This window comes from Melanostigma gelatinosum (genome assembly GCF_949748355.1).
Source record: "Melanostigma gelatinosum genome assembly, chromosome: 3".
NCBI classification, from domain to species: domain Eukaryota; kingdom Metazoa; phylum Chordata; class Actinopteri; order Perciformes; family Zoarcidae; genus Melanostigma; species Melanostigma gelatinosum.
In genome coordinates, this window is record NC_136636.1 from 12,020,579 (window position 1) to 12,040,307 (window position 19,729).

The 19,729-nt window shown below is 42.8% G+C and overlaps 1 protein-coding gene across 3 annotated transcripts; it reads left to right on the forward strand.

Moving 5' to 3' along the window:
• The first annotated feature begins 2,022 nt into the window (after positions 1–2,022).
• On the forward strand, positions 2,023–10,987 carry stx16 (syntaxin 16). Of its 3 annotated transcripts, XM_079265462.1 has the most exons (9): positions 2,023–2,464; positions 4,676–4,687; positions 4,795–4,902; positions 5,120–5,260; positions 5,494–5,656; positions 5,779–5,867; positions 8,605–8,748; positions 9,046–9,126; positions 9,504–10,987. In XM_079265462.1, the coding sequence occupies exons 1-9, from the start codon at positions 2,339–2,341 to the stop codon at positions 9,603–9,605; spliced, it is 966 nt and encodes a 321-aa protein (XP_079121588.1). In that variant the 5' UTR covers positions 2,023–2,338; the 3' UTR covers positions 9,606–10,987. The 3 variants fall into 3 exon arrangements, with proteins under 3 accessions (XP_079121588.1, XP_079121589.1, XP_079121590.1); XM_079265463.1 differs by lacking the exon at positions 4,676–4,687; XM_079265464.1 differs by lacking the exon at positions 4,676–4,687 and having other exon boundaries at positions 2,023–2,419.
• The last annotated feature ends 8,742 nt before the right edge of the window (positions 10,988–19,729 follow it).

Genomic DNA, 19,729 nt, shown 5'->3' on the forward strand with positions numbered 1-19,729 from the left:
CTTTGATGTTGGTTGACGGCAGCTGGTGCTCGTGGGTAAACGTCTGTCGCGGTATTAGCGGATATAAAGGATTACGAAATGGGCGGAGGAGGAGCTTTCAGCGACGTAATTACAGTTAGTGGCACCATCTCGCCTGTGTACTGACGCACACAAACGCAATAGGCACGCGCACTTGTTTGATTTGTTGCACCCTGCCATCAAGTCTACACGTTTTCTAAATACTGCGGCTTTAAGCCTCAAAATGAGGTTCAGGCTCATGGTTTCCAGCGTTGACAGAGTGAATGAGCAGATGTAGATACAATATATATTATATGTGAACTTATAAATTGGCTTGGACTGGGCCTTGACATTTTACATGAACTGGAATTTTGCTAATTGTCATTATTTGGGATCAAATGATTAACATTATTTGAGGACATGTCTGAAACAGGTGTAATCAAACTGTTTGCTTTTCTGCCAATTTTCTTTAAGAAGGGCTGAGGTCCATGACACATTGATAAGATATGCTGAGGCAGTGAGTGCAGTCCGCTAAATGCACTGAAGATAAAATCCCACAAACTGAAAGTGGAGGACCAGTTGGCAGGTCAAAGGTTTTCTGGTGAGGCATGGTCCATATTGTCTCCAACTGAAAGAACAATATATGCATGTGATGGCAGGGAAAGATGAGAAACATGAAGGAACCACAGAGCATATTTGAAAAAAAGTTGGCATGGCATGACCACAGTGTGGACAAAGAAAAGGAGAAAGGAGTCATGCAAAGATGCAAAGACAGTGACTACATACCAATCATCTGGGCCCAATGCAATGGACACATATTTTGCATATATTCATATAATAATATGTTTGCAATGCATTGTGGTATATATAAAATACATACTTGCAATTAAATAAGGAACAATTTTGCTACTGTGTATGTGAGCAAAGTAATGTCTCAAAACCACATGTTATATATGTAAATTGATCACATATCAAATTATGTTTTATGATATAACATGTGACAGTGTTTTACATTTAACATAGGATCTAAAAATCACATGTATGTCATTTATCACATGTGAAATGTGTTTAACAACTCAAGGTCCACTTACTGTTTACACAGTCTTCTTCGTGAAGTAAGTCGACCATAATGGAATTGTTTTGAAATTGTTTTGAAATGAACTTTGCTGCATAAACATATCTTCCAGATATATTTTAATGATGTGTACAAAATACTCTTCCACAAGAATGTCCTCGGAAATAAAATCCCAAATTATATATAATCACAAAAATATACATCCAGAATCAATGAAAATGCAAATATTTGTTAAAAAGATTTAACAAAAGAAAAAGTTAAACTACTGGACACAAGATGTCTCCTACTTCACGGAACAGTTCATGTTCAGTATGTGCATTTGAGGTTTCGAATTTCACACTTGCATAATGGATCATGATTGGCTTTCAAGTGAGTTGTGATGTCACAAATTATGCTTGTACATACACGTCTTAAACTCAGATTTAAGGTGAGCACAGAGAAACTTCCCCTTTCAGCAGATTATTTTGAAAACTGTTTTTAGTGTAAAACTCTGTACATACATCGTTCTGCACAGTGAGCTCATAAATCCAAGTGATGTGACAATAAGCAAAACATTTTTTTAGTGGACGGGGTCTTTGACTTTGACATGACAAGAAGTCCTTCAAGTGCTATGGATGGAATCATAATAGCTATACTGAGCTCACAAGTCAACAGATCCATCATTGAGTAAATTCCATCTGTTGATGAAGACTGCCTACAATGGTTGAAATCCCTGGGAAAATGCCAGTAAGTGGGCCTTGAATTGTTATGTCAAACTTCTGTTTCCAAGGTCAAGAACGAACTTTCATGCTAATATAAATCATATTTAGTGAAACAATCCTGGAGATAATGCTTAGTCCTGCATTATAAACAGAGGCGGTAGGTGGCGATAAAGGGCTTCAGTTACAATCAACAGCTGCAGTAAATAAGTAGTAGAAGAAGAAGCACTTCACGCAGTTGTTTACGTTTTCCCACTTCCGTAGTTTCCTAAAGCGGAATAACGTCACTAATCTAGCGTTAAATTATCCAATTTAAGAAGAAACCCTCGGTCATGTTTCTCTCTTTTAACTTAAGTATGAGAGATGCCTGACAGATAAGTATCGTTGAGGTCGTTTGCGGTCCACTACAGGCGCTGTATCGCGAGTTTTCCTCATCTTCCGTCGCGGACTAAAGCTAAAGCTAAAGCTAGCGGTGTTAGTAGCTGGTCAGCGGCAGTTGACGTCCTTTTAATAAATCACCTGATCCGCATTTAATCCAGTTTTAATTGATATATCAAACAAGGCAGTCATGGCCACTAGGCGTCTGACCGATGCCTTCTTGTTAATGCGGAACAATGCGATCCAAAACCGGCAGATATTGGCTGAGCAAGTGAGTACATACGACCCCCGTCTGAGTACACGTAGCAATGCTGCGGTGAGTGGTCTGCATCGTTTTGACATTTTACTGTGTGTGTGTGTATTTGCATATAGCCAGTCACTGAGCTGTGTTAGCTAGCTGTTTAGATACATGTGTGTGTTAGTAGTACTGTCATTACGGTAGTAGTTCACCTCAGCGGGAACTGCTTTATTTGACTCAGTGGGGTGCTGGAGGAGGATGGAGAGGGTTGTGCAGGCATATTGTTAAGCTCGTAACAGCTAAATGTCTATAGTAAATGTAATATTGGCTAACTTTTACTTGGTATTCCCCATTTCTAAGATAAAAGATACGTTTGTAAAATGAATTGATGTTTTTTTGTGAAAGTTAAAGCATGTGTTTTTTAATGTCCACATAGTGCTTCTCTCTAGTAAAACGTGTGCTGTCGTCACTACATTGTAATTTGATCTAGTGGAGATCAAATTGTGCACCTGTAATTCTTGTTCCACTAGAACGTAGCTGGTGTTCTCCTGTACTTAACATGTATGACACAAACCGAGGCAAGGAGATTAGCTTGTCATTCAGAAATACTAATAACCATCGAGTGGTCTTTATCTTTATTGGATCGATTATGAAAATCCAAATACCCAATCCACATGATAAGGCAGAGAGGTGGGGCTGATACAAATCCAGTCGCTAGTAGTCGCTACTAAGTCGCTAGTAGAGGAGGCCAGCTGCACAGCAAGCAGGTGCAGTGTGTGCACAACCATTCACACTCAGCTGAGAACATTTTAACCAGTTAAATGCTCCCTGACGTAGATTTATTGCTGACAGCCTGAACACCCGGAGTCACTAAACACAAGGAAATCCCATCAGTTGAGGATACATTTACCAAAATATGCTGCTGAACACTTTCTTCTCCTAACCTTAATTTTTTTTCTCCTCTTATAAACTTTCTTTCCTCTGCTGCTCCTGATGGCTTGGAGAGGCAGATCTTTCTCTTACGCAAACAAATCAGTACAAACCAAATTAAAGATTGGAGACCTTTTTTAAATGGCCGTGGCTCCTGGATGGACACCGTCCATTAGTGCATCTCTGTGTATGATACAGTGTGGAGTGATGTGCTGGGGTTTACCTCAGGACTATCAGCAAGTAGGCTCAGAGATAGGAAGTGCAATCGTGATGCTGTGGCCTTGTCCTCCAGAGCTGAGGAAAGTGTTCGTCTGACAGTGCAACTGCTATGTTCAGTAGATTCACAGCTTCTACACTGTCTGTAATTTATCTTTTTTACTCAAGTCAGTCGCCTGCATTTGTACTTGAGCGACATCAGTAGATGACGCAGATATAATGGACCAGCCATGAGGAATAGCTGTAGTGGCTTTTGACCAATAGGTCGCCATCAATATGCTAAGTAGGTCTTTAGCTGTCAGTGGCCTGCAAAAAAGTAAATTCTAGAAAGTGTGGAGTCGAATAGTGAAAGATCTCTACAGATCCTGGAATAGAGCTGTAATTTCAAGAACATCTGACTGGACAGTTGTTACACTGATCCAAGCACATTGTGTCATGTAGCTCAAATGGAGATGTAGGAATGTTACATGAACAATTGTGTTTGTAGTCTAATGTCTTACTTGTCTTTCACTGTGACTGTTTATGTTTGGTCCCATTGTCCCTGTGTTACACTTCATACATGCGTTCATCCATGTTGTAAACTGTGTTGATTTAAATGTTGCTGCACTCTCCTCTAATGTCACAGAGAAGATGTTGGTACATTATTGGTGTGGAAATTAGAAATTCATCACTTATGTATTTAATTTTGAGCAGAGTGAAAACTGGGGGGAAAAAAGCAACTCAACTGTTGTTTGTTGTAGTTGTGTTCCAACAGTATGCTACTGTCGTTTAATGATTCTGTGCATACATATCCACAGGCTGAAATATATATTTGCATTTACTAAAAGGCAATGACTCAACTAAAACTATTTTGTTTGCCATTAGAAGTGAGTCAGCTTGCTGAAGCCGCTTTAAAATAACTCACTTTGCCAAGACACATGAGACGTAACTATCTAAAACAAGGCAGAAAGTATTTTGAATTTCCTATCTCATATTAACAACCTCTGCTGTACAGACATTCAAATGAATTCATTGTTGGGGGCTGGGGTTTGGTATTTACAGCAGATGTTTTCTAGGGCTCACTTTCTGTTACTTCTGTCCTTCTCTCCCGTTTCTTTTTCCTCTATTGGATCGGACCAATCTGCTATCTGCCAATCACATTAGGAGCTTGATGAGGTATTGTTGATAAATTACATAAGATGCATAAAATGCTTCACCGTCGTCATCGTGTTGAATTACTACATACAATGTTTTTAATTGAACAATATGTTTGTGTTTTTAAGCTGGCTGATGATCGAATGGCCCTGGTGTCGGGAATCAGTCTGGATCCTGAAGCGGCCATTGGAGTCACAAAGAAACTGCCCCCCAAATGGATAGAGGGGGTTGATGAGGTGAAACTAACACATGGGATTGGATCAGAAATATATGAACCTATCTGTAAAAGGCTGACCTACGAATACAATATCCCTATTTATTAGACCGAAAGCTCACAAATGCGTCTGTTTGGAATCCTGTAATGTTAAACCGGTGAAATCTTCTGTGTGATCCCAATAGTTTGTGTACAACGTGAAGTCACACGGCTTTTAACCATCGAGTTTCTCCTTTCAGATCCAGTATGAAATCACACGGGTTCGGCAAAAGATGAAGGACCTGGCCGTACTACACGACAAGCATATGAACCGACCCACACTTGATGACAGTAGTGAGGAAGAGCATGCCATAGAAATCACGACTCAGGAGATTACACAGGTACAATCATTTACCAGTGTAGTTAATAGAGATAATGTATATTTGTATAGATAAAAAAAACCTTAAACACAGATGTGGCAGATGTTTTTAGTTGAGCACAAAGTCAGAAGAGCATGATACAGTATTGAATCTTGACTGTGTATGCACAGTCTGACAATATTTAGTGTCGAGGAATTTAAAATGAAACATGGGAGTTCGTTTCTGCTCGCTCAGTATTTTTGTGTCGTCTGCAGATGTTTCATCGATGCCAGCGAGCTGTGACGAGCTTGCAGTCTCGTTGCGGTCACTGTACCGAGCAGGAGGAGAGGCTGTTGAGGAACGTGGTCTCGTCCCTGGCTCAGAGCCTGCAGGAGCTGTCCACCAATTTCAGGCACACACAGTCCGGCTACCTAAAACGTAAGCGCTGCAGTGAAGCTGGGATTGGCCGATTGCTTTTGTAACATCACATTTGTAACCATTACTAACGGTATATCTCTTTTATCTTCGAGATATTTTCACGTCATTTGTTTTTATTCCAGGTATGAGGAATCGGGAGGAGAGATCAAAGCACTTTTTTGACTCTGGTCCCTTAATGGAAGAGGATGAAGAATTAGCTGTATATGACAAGGTGACCGACTTTTAAAAACATCCATCACCATATCACACATGTTATATGTGTTACATATCAACAGATGACGAATGTTTCCAAGTATAATTAAACTATTTTTAAATATATATTTTTAAAAACATTGACTCATTCACTTGCCCGAAATGTGTTGGGGCAGCATTGCTGTGCAGATGGATGTCCTTTTGCCATCAGGGTGTCTGCTAAAATCTACTTCGTGGAATAATTAAATGCAGAATTAATTGTTTTTCTTTTTAATTTTGACATGAAATGAAGTTCAAGTTCAAAGTTCAAAGTTCAAAGTTCACTTTATTGTCAAAGTTTCCACATGTGTTATGCATACAGAAAATTCGAAATGCCGTTTCTCGCAGTCCCACAGTGTAATATAGACATGAACATATAACATATAATAGAATAAAGTTAAGAACATAAGGGCCTAGATAAAGGATTAAACAAGTAGCAGCAGAGAATAAAAAGTGACTGGTGCTGATAAAAAGTGACTGGTGCTGATAAAAAGTGACTGGTGCTGGATGAGGGAAGGGGTGTGAGGGGGAGTAGATGTCCTGGTATGTTCCATTTGAGGCAGTGGGGAAAGGTGGGTGAGGGGGAGGGTAGAGAGGTCAGGGGAGAGATGGCAGGGGGGGAGAGAGGGGGAGCGAGAGGAGAGAGGGAGGGAGAGAGTTCAGCATCCTGACCGCCTGGTGGAAGAAGCTGTTCCTCAGCCGGGTAGAGCTCGAACGGAGACTGCGGAACCTTCTCCCTGAAGGCAGGAGGCTGAAGAGGCTGTTGGAGGGGTGGGTGGGGTCACCCGCAATGCCGAGTGCTTTGCGGGTGAGGCGGGTGTTGTAAATGTCCTGTAGTGTAGGGAGTGAGACTCCGATGATCCTCTGGGCAGAGTTCACAATGCGCTGCAGGCTCTTGCGGTTGGAGGCGGTGCAGCTTCCGAACCACAGCGTGATGCAGCTGCTGAGGATGCTCTCAGTGGCGCCTCGGTAGAATGAGAGCATGATGGGGGGGGGGGCTCCTGCTCGCTTGAGCTTCCTGATGAAGTACAGGCGTTGCTGGGCCTTCTTTGCCAGTGCAGTGGTGTTGCTGTTCCAGGTGAGGTCATCTGTGATTGTCTGTGATTGTCACACCGAGGAATTTGGTGCTGCTCACCTGTTCCACAGCAGCACCATTGATGGTCAGAGGGAGGGGGGGTTGGGAGTGGGTTCTCCTGAAGTCAACAACAATCTCCTTTGTTTTCCCCACATTGAGGAAGAGATTGTTATTTTGGCACCAACGGACCAGCTGGTTCACTTCCTTCCTGTAGTTAGTCTCATCGTTGTGGCTGATGAGACCTACCACGGTAGTGTCGTCAGCGAACTTCACGATGTGGTTGGAGCTGTAGTTGGGTTTACAGTCATGGGTCAGCAGGGTGAAGAGAAGGGGGCTGAGCACACAACCTTGGGGGGCCCCCGTACTCAGTGTTAGTGTGTTCGAAGTGTTGTTGTTGACCCGAACAGCTTGTGGTCTCTCTGTGAGGAAGTCCAACAACCAGTTGCAGAGAGAGGGGCTGAGGCCCAGGTCTGTAAGTTTACACACAAGCTGCTGGGGGATGATTGTATTGAATGCTGAGCTGAAATCTATGAACAGCATTCTGACGTAGGAGTTCTTAGTGTCCAGGTGTGTGAGGGCTGGGTGTAGAGCGGAGGAGATTGCATCCTCTGTGGACCGCTTAGTTCGGTAAGCAAACTGAAACGGGTCCAGGGAGGGAGGAAGGGTGGATTTGATCTGCTTCATGACCAGCCTTTCGAAACACTTCATGATGGTAGAAGTCAATGCGACGGGGCGGTAGTCGTTGAAGCAGGCTGGAGATGACTTCTTCGGCACAGGAATGATGGTGGTTTCCTTGAAGCACGTGGGAACAACAGCCTGGCTCAGGGAGGTGTTAAAGATGTCGGTGAGGACATCCGTGAGCTCCTCTGCGCAGTCCCTCAGCACACGACCAGGAATGTTGTCAGGTCCCGCAGCCTTGCGGGTATTAATCCTCAGCAGTGTGCTCCTCACACTGGCTGGGGACAGGCACAGAGCCTGGTCGTCGGTGGGGGGGGTGGTTTTCTGCGCAGGTGTGTTGTTCTGTGCTTCGAAGCGTGCAAAGAAGCCATTGAGGTTGTTAAGCAGGGAGGTGTGACTGTCACAGGTCTGTGGCGGTAGTTTGTAGTCCGTTATGGTCCTAATGCCCTGCCACAGGCTCCGTGAGTCCCTGCTGTCTTTGAAATGTCCTGTGATTTTCCTGGTGTACAGTCGTTTAGCTTTCCTGATGCCACGGCACAGGTCAGCCCTGGCTGCTCCCAGCCCAGCTGGGTCTCCAGCTCTGAAGGCGGTGTCGCGAGCCTTGAGCAGTGTGCGGACCTCCCCTGTCAGCCATGGCTTCTGGTTGGCTCGGATGGTGATGGCTCTGGTGGTAGTTACATCATCAATGCACTTGGTGATGTAACCTGTGACTGTCTCTGTGTATTCTTGAATGTTAATGTGATGGTTGTAGGTGGCTGCCTGCTTGAACATGTCCCAGTCTGTGGTACCAAAGCAGTCCTGAAGTGCAGCTGTACTGTCCTCTGGCCACTACTAATAAATAATAAATGAAAATTGAAATCTGTAATTTGTTCTGGAGTGGTATCTACTGAGGCGGTGGCTACATGTGTGGTTGCATTTGGAGGAATAATGAATCACCTACTTCTTTTTCTTTCTCTCCTTTCAGGGTTTCACAGACGACCAGCTGATGCTGGTGGAGGAGAACGCTGTTATGGTGGAAGAACGAGAGCAGGAGATCCGACAGATCGTGCAGTCCATCTCAGATCTGAATGAGATTTTCAGGGACTTGGCTGTAATGGTGGTGGAACAGGTATTTGAGTCGGTCCTGACAGGCTTACACACAGAATCAATTAGACTTAATAATGATGGCATGAGTCCAGTCACTGAGGTACCAAAGACAAACACTCTGGTCCTCCACATACAAGCGTGAGTGAGTTATACCCTCATGACTCCAAAATGTACATATTGACATTTCATCTGTCGTATTCGTATCAACAAAGCTTGAATGGGAATTATTAGGTTAGTGGCAATGCTACTCCAAACTCACAAAGAATCTACAACTGAAATGTTCCTCTGCTCACAGAAGTCCCTCCTCTTCTCCATCTAGGGGACCGTTCTTGACAGAATTGACTTCAACGTGGAGCAGGCTTGTGTGAAAACAGAAGATGGAATGAAACAGTTACAAAAGGTAAACACGCTCATGTCTTCATACACATTTTGGCTCGTTGACTGGCTCCATTTATTTAATTTTTTTTATCCCAAATTTACATTTCAGATTGCTGTTAATTCAAGATAAATTTTCTAGGTTATTTGTTTAGACACTAAACACTTTTGTTTGGAAGCTAATAATGAATGTTAACAACCTCAAGAAAAAAACAAAATGCAACTTTCAGCACGCTACAAGACACAGTTATGTTATTATATATTATAAATGTCTTTTACAGTGATCTAATCAGTTTGGTCTCAATTTGCATAAAACACTGAATGGTTTGCTTTTATTCATTAAATTGAGAGCAAGTGAAATGCAGTGTTTGACTTCTTTTTTTTTTTTCATTTTCTTTGCAGGCAGAACAGTACCAGAAGAAGAACAGAAAGATGCTGGTCATTTTGATCCTCTTTGTCATAGTCATCGTTCTAATTTTTATTCTTTTTGGAACAAAGTTTTAATCATGCATTCCTCTGGCTCTTGTTTTCTGTGTGGGTGTTTGTCGTGCGTCTGTGTGGTCTTGGTCTCGGTTCTACCCAAAACAAAGCTAACTGCCTTTTCATACCAGGAAATGTTGAGAATAATTCCTCGTCCCGTTGCAGGTGCACTTTGGGCAGCTTGGAGACGTTTTGTGGTTGATTTTGATGAAAGAAAAGAAGAAAAAATCAACAATCCGTCTGAGCTGTGGCTATTTTATCACGTGACAGGCGCCCAAATAGCCAAGCCGAACCTCACTATGTTGACATATGTACTTGTCTTAACAAAAGAAAAACACTTTGTGGTGTATACAAATTGACTACCAATGTCTAAATGCTAAAGCAGAGTGTTTTCTGCTCGAACTCAAAGCATGAATTGTGACATTTGTTGTGTGACAATGCATCATTTCCACCAAGTATCATTGCAAACATGTTGATTCTGTGAGAAAGATGTGACAAGAACGAATGTTTGTGAAAGAGAAATATGCAGTAGATCTCATCTCAAATTGATTTACATTCCTCCATTACATCTTTGTCCCGGCTCAGTATTTTACCTTGACAGGCTAAAATAAAATGTTTTGTACGAGGACAGTACCAGATATGATTAGAATAATCATTTACTACCGAAAATATTCCTTTGGTTTAAGGACCACCTTTTTTTTTTGTATCCCTTTACTGCACAATTTAAAGATAATATTGAGATCGTTACTTAATCGTCAGCCTCAGGAGTTGGTAGACCGTCATGAACTTTCTCCAATTCATCCTGTAATTCTAAAAGCATACCTGTGTCACCCCTGCTGCGCTTTTCATGAAGTGCTCATTTGTTTGTTTCTCGGTCCTTGGAGCTTAAAGTGCTACCTTTTTTAATTAACTCTTGCAGTTTGCACATATTGAGGCCTGGGGGGGGGGGTTGTGTTATCGATGTAATACTACTGTCATCTGTATGATGAAAATAATTATTTATTTTTCAATAGCTTCAAATCATCAAGAGGTTCTGTCTCTGGCAGAAGTACTGTATATTGATTCAAGTGTATCTGTAGTCTCAACCCAACGGTTATTGTCCACTCTGAGAAAGCAGACGTATGAAGACAACATTTTTATTTTATTTTCAGATTGGACACTTTACATTTTAGTTGGAGCTTCTTTACGTGTTCTGGTGTTCTATAAAGACTGACGAGCGGAAATGAAGAGCTTTATTTAACATATCTGTACTCTACTCTATACACCTGTTAAATCATCTTTGTCATTGATGTAGAGTTGTGTGTGAAAAATAATTGCCATTGTACTTGAGTTTTGTTTTCCGAACAAAACCGGTGAAGAGACAACTTTTTCTTTCTTCTTTTTTTAAATAAACCTGGAACATGGTGTTTTGTGTTTTAAATTGTAGCATTTATGCATAGATACTGAAACAATTGACTTTAAATTATATAAACTGTTTTACAAATTGATTATGTAAATCACTTTTGAAGCACAAATGCAAAACATTTGATGGTTTCTGCTTCTCAAACGTGAGATTTGCTGCGTTTCTCTGTTTTATAGCATCATATATTAAATATTGTTTGGTTTTTGAATGTTGATATGGACAAAATAAGCAATTTGGGGACATCTACTTGTGATTTACATTTTTCAATGTTTTATACACCAAACAATTAACCAAGTAAAGAATTGGGAGATTGACCGTGAAAATGATCTTTAGCCATAATAGATCAAGATTAATGGGTTATGAAGTTTTTACATTCATCAATATGAGATGTAAAAGGTATTTTTTAAAGTTTTAGATTACTCTTCATGTGAAAATATGGTATGTTACATATTCCAGACTGCACTGTTAATTTGTAGGATACAAAGTCCTCTTTTAGGAAATTAAACTTCTTTGATAGGTCCGCTCACCCGGAAGCTACGTGTTACTTTTCAGATTAAGAGCCTCACGTAACTACATTGACAAACTAAATACCCAGTTTCAGTGAGAGAAATGATACATTCTGATAAAATGTACGGACAGTATAATTTACAGTTCCCGCTCTCTTTCTCACACACTCTTAAAGGGCAGACTAAAAATAAAAGACGGGATACAACCACACATTCAGCTGTTAACACGTGTTAGATAGCACTAAAGCACGCCTCGGTATGACGTCTGCACTGCGGAGGAATACATTAACTGTAATGATGATAAGTGGCAATATGTCCTGGCTGTTTGTAGCCTTTATGTAGGAGAGTTATTTTTCGGGCTCTTGCTTGTCCATTGGAGAGACCCTTCATTGGGCTCTGGACGTGAACTCCTGCTCAAACACACTTCCAGTCCAAAGACATGCAACTCGCAGCTGCTTCCACCAGAGGCGCTGTTGATCTGCTGCTGCCGCCACAGCAGGTGTTGCTCATATAGTGTCAGCGTTGAAAACGTACCACTGTCACTTATTCAGCATTGTCACAACATCCTGATCTATTTGTTTTCATATATAGTTACAGTACCTGGATGTGATATAGGTGGTGCATCCATCTGTAGCTACATAAAATATAATTGCATCTTGAGTTGAGAGTTTCATCAACAACACATTGGAATCAAATGTTCTTATATTTTCAGGAGCAGTCGTGACGCTCCCACAAATTCAAGCCAACGTCTCTGCTAACATGCCATCCAGGGGTTGGCCTACCACCCGTCCTCCCTCTGTCCTGGGGTGAGGACCACGTGAACTTCTCTTCTGACTGGCATCTGGTGCTCGTGCAGATATTAATTTACCTCCCAGAGACTTACCCACTGCTGGTGCAGACACTAGCTCATCTGTGCAAGAACAGAGCCGTGGTACATATCGCTCGTCCAAAATGTGGAAAGAGCACGAGACTCAATGTTTCTATGAAGAATGTCTGCCTTATGTTTAGATGAAATCTGAAGTCGGTTGTCCTCAGCTTCTCGTGTTTCGACTTGTTTTCTCTGAGACAGGATCAGCTCTGTCGTTACAGCTTCAGGTTTCAGTGCAGGTCTGCTCATGATATCCTGACTGGAGACTTCAGGTTCTTCATTTCATTCTCTAGTTCTTCATTTTGACTCTGTGTTGTGGTTATCATGCACAATGTACTTTCAGAGATGAGTTTGACAAGGTTATCTGTGCATGTCTTGAAAAAATGGTCAACTGTTCCTCTGCTCTAAATTGAAAGTTTAAATCACATATTTCATGTTTGTATTTCTGATTGTTGTCTCAGTTAAAACACTGTCTAGGTTCATTTTATTAATAAGTGACACAGCGGCCTGTTCGTAGTCAGACACCCCTGTTTCTGCTTCCGGTTTCTGGAAGGATGCTGTTACAAAGAGAACTGACCTGCATTCATCTTCAGATTTGATTCAACACAAGCCACATGATCACAGCTTTAAAGACCCTGAAAACATGTCATCTGTTGTCCTCTGGTTAAAAGTAGGCGGGGCTCTGTTGGAAAAAGGTGACATTAAATCCTGCATGCACCAATGAGGGTTCAGCAACATTTGAATGAAAATGTGATGACGTCTTTGGGATTGCTTGCTTATGTATGTTGCTAAACTGTTGTCAATCAAATCTGATCAAACCACACCCACACAATCCTGATGAAGAGGATTAATTTAGTTTGAGTCACAATAAAGCTGATTCTGAGCGATACAATTCATAAATAATACCCAAGGATGTTTTTTTGTTGTTGCTCATTTGGTCATGAATATTTAAAGTTCTGTTTTTAGGGGCTTTAAATCAAAGTAACACCAGTCCTCCCTCCACACAAGGTGATGGAGTGTCAGACTTTTATCGATCAGCAGCATCAAAACTCAGAACAATGCAAAAACGAATGTTCACAGTAATAATGGATACTAGTCATTGTGTCAACATTCACATTTCCGTCTTCTGTGCAATTTTACATCAGCTCAATCGAGACAGACATAAATTAGAAAGCTACAGTCCAACATGTCAAAATATCGTTCTAAACTTCTGTGACATGAATCCAGTACTAAAGATTCTAGCAATAATAAAGCAAGCCTGAACTGGATAATCGAACATCTACCGTTTAGCATGTGGGCTGTTGTACAGTATTGTTTTTATTGAGATAGACAAAACCCAAAACAAAGTTTATCCCATCCACCAACTATTCTGTCAACATCAACAGATTGCCCTCCCTGCAGCCTGCTGTCTGTACGTACTTCATCCCCTCTCTCCTGCTCTCTGCTGATGTACAGACTTTCTGTTCAGAGAAGGAAAGCCTGTTTGTTACGCTGGAGAGTTTCAAAGAAAGGGAGAGAGCCCGTCCGCTGCACGTCTCGCCCTCCGCTACAATTCAGCCGACAAAACAACAGATCCCTATCTCCATGTAGAGCCTGCCTGCCATCACGCCGAGCACCCCCCACACGGGTGCCGTGCAAAGTGCAGATCACTGATTTTGTTGTCATTCATGATTATTTGGGCAAAGTTATGAAAACATGTCCATTGAAGAAGTGGTAATGTTGACCCGAGTTCCATATGAGCCGATTGAAAACCTGCTAATTAAAAAATGTTACAGTTGACTTTCTCTTTCTGAACAAAACTGTTTGTTTTATAAATGTGGAAAAACAAACCGGACTCCTTTACATTAGTTTTGTATGACTTTAAAGAGGAATGATGAGGCTGAAGATGGTAATTCTAAAAACCTGATAAAACAATTCCTGAGTGGTATTTGGACATGTTGACCGGATGAGAGGAGGATGGGCTACAGTGACATGGGAGTGTGTGTATGTGTGTATGTGTGTGTGAGTATGTGTAGGTGTGTGTGTCGAGTGGGAGGGGGACTGAAAACGATGGTCCTTTTAAAACAAGTTGTCCTGTTGTGACTTCATTAGACCTCACATAACCTCATGAGCAGCAAGGACAAACATCTGAAAACAGGAATTAAAGGTAAGTGTCGAATGTGTGAACTAATCTCTCCATTATCTAAATTACAGCTGGGACTTTTTAGTATTATTATATTATATTCAACGCTAAAATATGCTTTTGAGTCTAGATTTTATGCATGTTAACAACACACTGACACAGTTAAATATATGATCCTTTCTATGTTTCATCCAAAAGATGGAGTTCTGGCCCGAGAATCAGGGACAGTCGCCTCTATACTCCAAATTTGGTACTGTTCCTGGGAGAAATTGTACACATAAGTGAGTTCAGTGCTATGATTGCCTTTTCAATCACTGTAATTATTAGATGACAGAGACTGTTGCCTTTGTTATGCTTGTTTGAGAAACTGCACAATATCTTCACTTGTTGGACATCAGCATTGTACCACATTGATGCAATAAATGATGCTAAAATGAGCTACTTGTAAGAAGTAGATTTTCTAAAACACATATCAAGAAATTAAATGTGGCTTTTACATATTTTCCATTTCACCCACAGCTACCATGACAGACATCAGGTACCCCATTATCCACTGTATTATGGTGAGCAGCAGGATCAAGGCAGGGAGTCCAGATACTGGAGTGTACGAGGATCAAGAGCCGGAGGGGCTCCACAGGAGTACACTAACTGGACGGACCAAGAGCTGGCCATTCCTTCTTCCTCCCACTTCCCTTTTATTCTAGACCGTCACACTCAGCAGCACCAGGAGCAGGGAGACAGAGAGTGGACAGCAGCTCAGCGAGCAGCGAGAGAATATGAGAGAGGATTTCTGAGGGAGGGGTGGCAGAGGAGGTTGGAGCCCTGTGGTCCTGTGCGCCACAACAGGGAAGCTTCTGCTAAGAGGAGCGACAGCAGCCATCGAGAGCTGGAGGCATGGGCAGCTCGATACAGCCATTCACTTCCACGGAGGAGACGTATAGAGGCAGAGTTGAGGGGCTCCTCTCAGGGGCTGCTGGAGAGCAGCAGGGCTCCAGAGAGGGACAGCAGGAGTGGGACAGATCCTCGAGCGGCAGCGCTGCAACAAGTCAGACAATCTGCAAACATCAGAGAATCAGGACTGTGGTGTGATAGAGGGGGCAGACAGCAAGCTGCGACTTATTATCCATCACAAACTCCTGCCACCGACACAAGCCACATGCTGGACATGAAAGAAAAGGCCGACTACCAACGGAGGATGTTCAGCCAACCTCCTGGCTATATTGCTCCCCCTCCCTATGACAGCCCACATAAAGGCTCACCTGCATTGCACCACTGGGACACCAGATGGGAGCAGACAGGTAAGAGACAAGCCAACTGGTCACAGCCCACACTGAGAACGCAGGATGTATCTGCAGATCTGCGCCATCACAGAAAAGGAGAGAAAGAGGAGTTTACAAAAGCAGATGGGAATCAAAAAGGCTTCCTCGAGCTTGAAGGACTAAAGCACAGACGACAGGAAACAGATGCTTTACAGGCAAGTAGTCCTTTTAGTGTCCAGGAAAAACACATACAGCGCGAGGGTGTGTTGTATGTGCAAACAGTTGAGAATAAAAAGATAAGTGAGGAACTGTCCTCAAAGGTAATTGAAGGAAGGGAGTTCAGATTAAAGAAAAAGACAGGTGGGATGACCATATTCTGCTTGGTGTCTCGAATAGCAGGCACCACAGAAACCTCATCTTTGCCACTTTGTACTTTACAAACAAACACAGTATTAGGAGGTATTCCGAAAAGTCTAAGGGACAGTAGTGGCATAAATCAAACACACAAACTTGCAGATGAGGTAGACTTCAGAGCGCCAACACTCACAGAGCAGTCAAACACTTGCGATGGGAGGAATGTCAAAGCCAAACAGAAGGAGACACCAACCTGCGTAGAAAGTGAGATGCTTGAGGTTAATCTATCAGAAAAAGCAGAGACAGATATTGTGTCCCCAGAAAGAGCGAATACAAGTGATGCGGATTCTACATTTGGGGGAATGTCTGCTCAATCAGTGCATTCTGTGTCAGTCAAATATCCTCTGTGGAGGGAGCCGAGTGTTACAAGCAGGGCTGAAACTGAGAGGTCATCCCCATGTTTGAAAGCAAACAGCGAGGAAGGAGAATCAGATGTTCTGCAAGACCCAGAAAGAACAGTTCATCCGATTAATGTTGAAGTAAGAAGACCGGACATCAAGTCAGACACAGAATGTGAGGACAGTAAGGGTCTTCTGGTTATCGACACAACCTGTGTTGTTGTTAAAATGGAGCTGATTCCATCACCCAAGAAAGAGCATGTTCACTATTTACACACCGAACACATTCAACGTGATACTCAAACGACCGTCTCTCCTGAATGTGTCCAATCAAACGGTCAGCTGAATCAGGAAGAGACAACTGACCAAAACACAGAAACAAACCCCCCTCATGAAATGCCTGAGACCAAACTCGACTCAGATCTTTTGGAGAAAAAGGCACCCGAGGGACAAAGTGAAATCTCTTCCTGCTGCATGTCCTCATCTTCGGTTTCTGAGAGGGAAAAGTTGGAGGAGCGAGCTGAAAGGATCCTAGGAATCCCTCTACATGACTGCATCGCTAAGCAGCAACCTGAAGATGCAACGTCACTTCTGGACTCGTGTGTGGAGGACGAGGAGGTTGAACCGTCTCCAATTGAAGATAACGACATCGATGATGCAGTTGAACAAATCCAAGAGGACATAATCGAAGAGGAGCAGTTACAGGATCAGTTAGAGGTTGGCCAAACTGAGGATGCCGTGTGTTTGCAAGAGAATGACGACACCAAAGATCAGGCGGCAAATGAAGGTGCTGGGGATTTTGCGGGACTTCAGGATCAAGTGTCTAACATGTCTGCAGAGAAAGACACTGTCTCTCAACTCAAAAATGACATCAAACCTTCCCCTGAAATTGAAATGAATGAGGATCTTCTGCTCAAACCAGCCAGTGAAGAGGGTTCAACTGAGCAGGAAGAAAATGATACCTCTTCTCATCCCTCTCAGTGTCTCAGTCCATCAACCAACCTTTCTGATTCTTCTTCATCTTCCCCTTCTCCACTCTATGAAGCACCAAACTCTGCCCTTTCTGTCATGCCCTCATCCTCCGATCTTACACCTCTCATGCACATCTCAGAATCAAACAAAGAGGAGGGTCCTGATCCTGAGTTGATTGCCCTCAATTCTGCAGAAAACGTGGCTCCTCCCCGTGAAACCTCATCTCTGCCTCACACCCAATCACTTCTTCCCCCTGGATCAACAAGCTCCACTCCCCATTCAGACCGTTCCCAGAGTCCTTCTCCTCTTGTTTTAACTGTTGTTGAGGACCAGGATGAAGAGGGTGAAACATCACATGTAATAAACAGTGAGATCAGTGAAGACCTTGAAGACTTCGCTAAAGATATGACACAGGAGCTGGTGTTGCAGCAACAATTTGTAAGTGGCCAACCAGACGATGCCGATTGTGTGAAAGAGAGCAATGTTGCTGATGAGCAACAAACAAAAGAAGCCGATAAGGATCCCACAGAACATACTGTGGAACAGACTCTTAACATATCCATAGAAGATGCCATAGAGGTTGACATTTTGCAGCAACAACTTGAATGCGTCCAAGCAGAAGACGTTGCTTGTGTAAAAGCAAGTTATATGACTGAAGAGCAGCTCCCAAAAGAAGACAAAGAGGATCCTACAGGTCTTTTGGAACAGACAATATCCCAAGAAAAGGTGCCTGACAGTCAAACTCAAACAGAGGTCAACATTTTGAAGCAACAATTTGTTGATGAAGACGAAAGTTTCATGACTGAGGAGCGATCAAAACAAGAAGCTGATGAGGAACAGGAACTATCCACAGAAAATGCTACAGACACTCAAACAGACATTTTGCAGGACACTGAACCACAGACAGAACCGTCGAACTCGTCTCCCTCATCGTCAGACTCGGACTGGGAGGTGTTTCAATCACCTTTGGATGTGCTCTCACCCTCCGACCTTCCTTCTCCACCTCACACGTCTATCGAGCCAGACGCAGACTTTGTTTCTCTTTTGCACTCAGTCTGTCCCTCAGCCCTAAATCCTGATGCTGATCCTGCTGCTGGCATCCATGAAACGGACCCTCCTTTTCTTCATCTGGACTCTTGTGAGGAATCCCTTCAGTTCCCATCTTCCTCTAGCACTGATCTACCCCCAGTCCTACCTTCCAGCTCCTCAACTCCTCAAGGTGGAGATGTTGACCCCGAATTACCCCTCAAAGAAGAGCCCCAGTATCCCATGGCCCTGTGGGATGCGGTAAATCGCATTAGGAAGCATACAGCGCCAGACTCTGAGAATGAAGAGGAGGAAGTGAGTGAGCTGTGGGATCCAGAGAGTGTAGGGGAGGACTTGCGCTGCCTGGGTGTGGTTGTAGGCATGGACTCTGAGAGGATGTTCTTTGATGGAGCAGGACAACATGCAGTTTCAACAGAAGAAAGTGTTGAGGATGATGTAGAGTTGGGACAAATCCAGGAGGATCTGTGTTATGAAGAGATCGGCGGACATGCTGAAGAAGACACACTGTCCTGCAGCAGCACCAGCAGCCACGGCTCTGGGGACACCGTTGTCGTTGCAGACGAGGACGAGGTTGAGGAAACGCCACCCGACGCCTGGACAGAAAGCATGACGGGGAAGGACGAGGAGTTTCAGTCGGCAGAGGGAGAGCGATGCTGCTCGGCTGAAGTAAAAGATGAGACTGCAGCCGAGGAAGAGGGAGATGGTGATGGAGACGAGAGCGTCACAAATGTGTCTAGTCAGAGTGAGGACTGTCAGGTGGCGGTGACGAATAAAACAACCAACGCAGCGGAAATGACGGAAACGGCGAGAGAAGGAAACAAGCAGAGGGTTTTCATGCCCTCAGCGGCCTCAGAAAGGGTGATTGAAAGTGAGTCGACTGGATAAACAATGTTCTGATTCATGTAATTAAATAGCTAATGACGTACAGTACAATCGACGGTGGTATTGTGCCTGATAAGGAATGGAAGTCGCTGATATTTAATGTATTTTTTAGTTTCTGTGTTATCTTAGAGCTTTTATTTTTACTGGATTAGTAATGATACATTCACTGTTGTTTTAGAAATGTAGAAATTTTGCATTAGGGAAATCTTAAAATCTATTCTTGTAAAGCAGACCATGTCATACATTTTTTCCCAAATGTTTCTAGAGTGTTTATGGTTAATAATAGGCTGAAAAATTATGAAAGAGGATAATAAAAGATTGGTTATTTGGAGTGATTT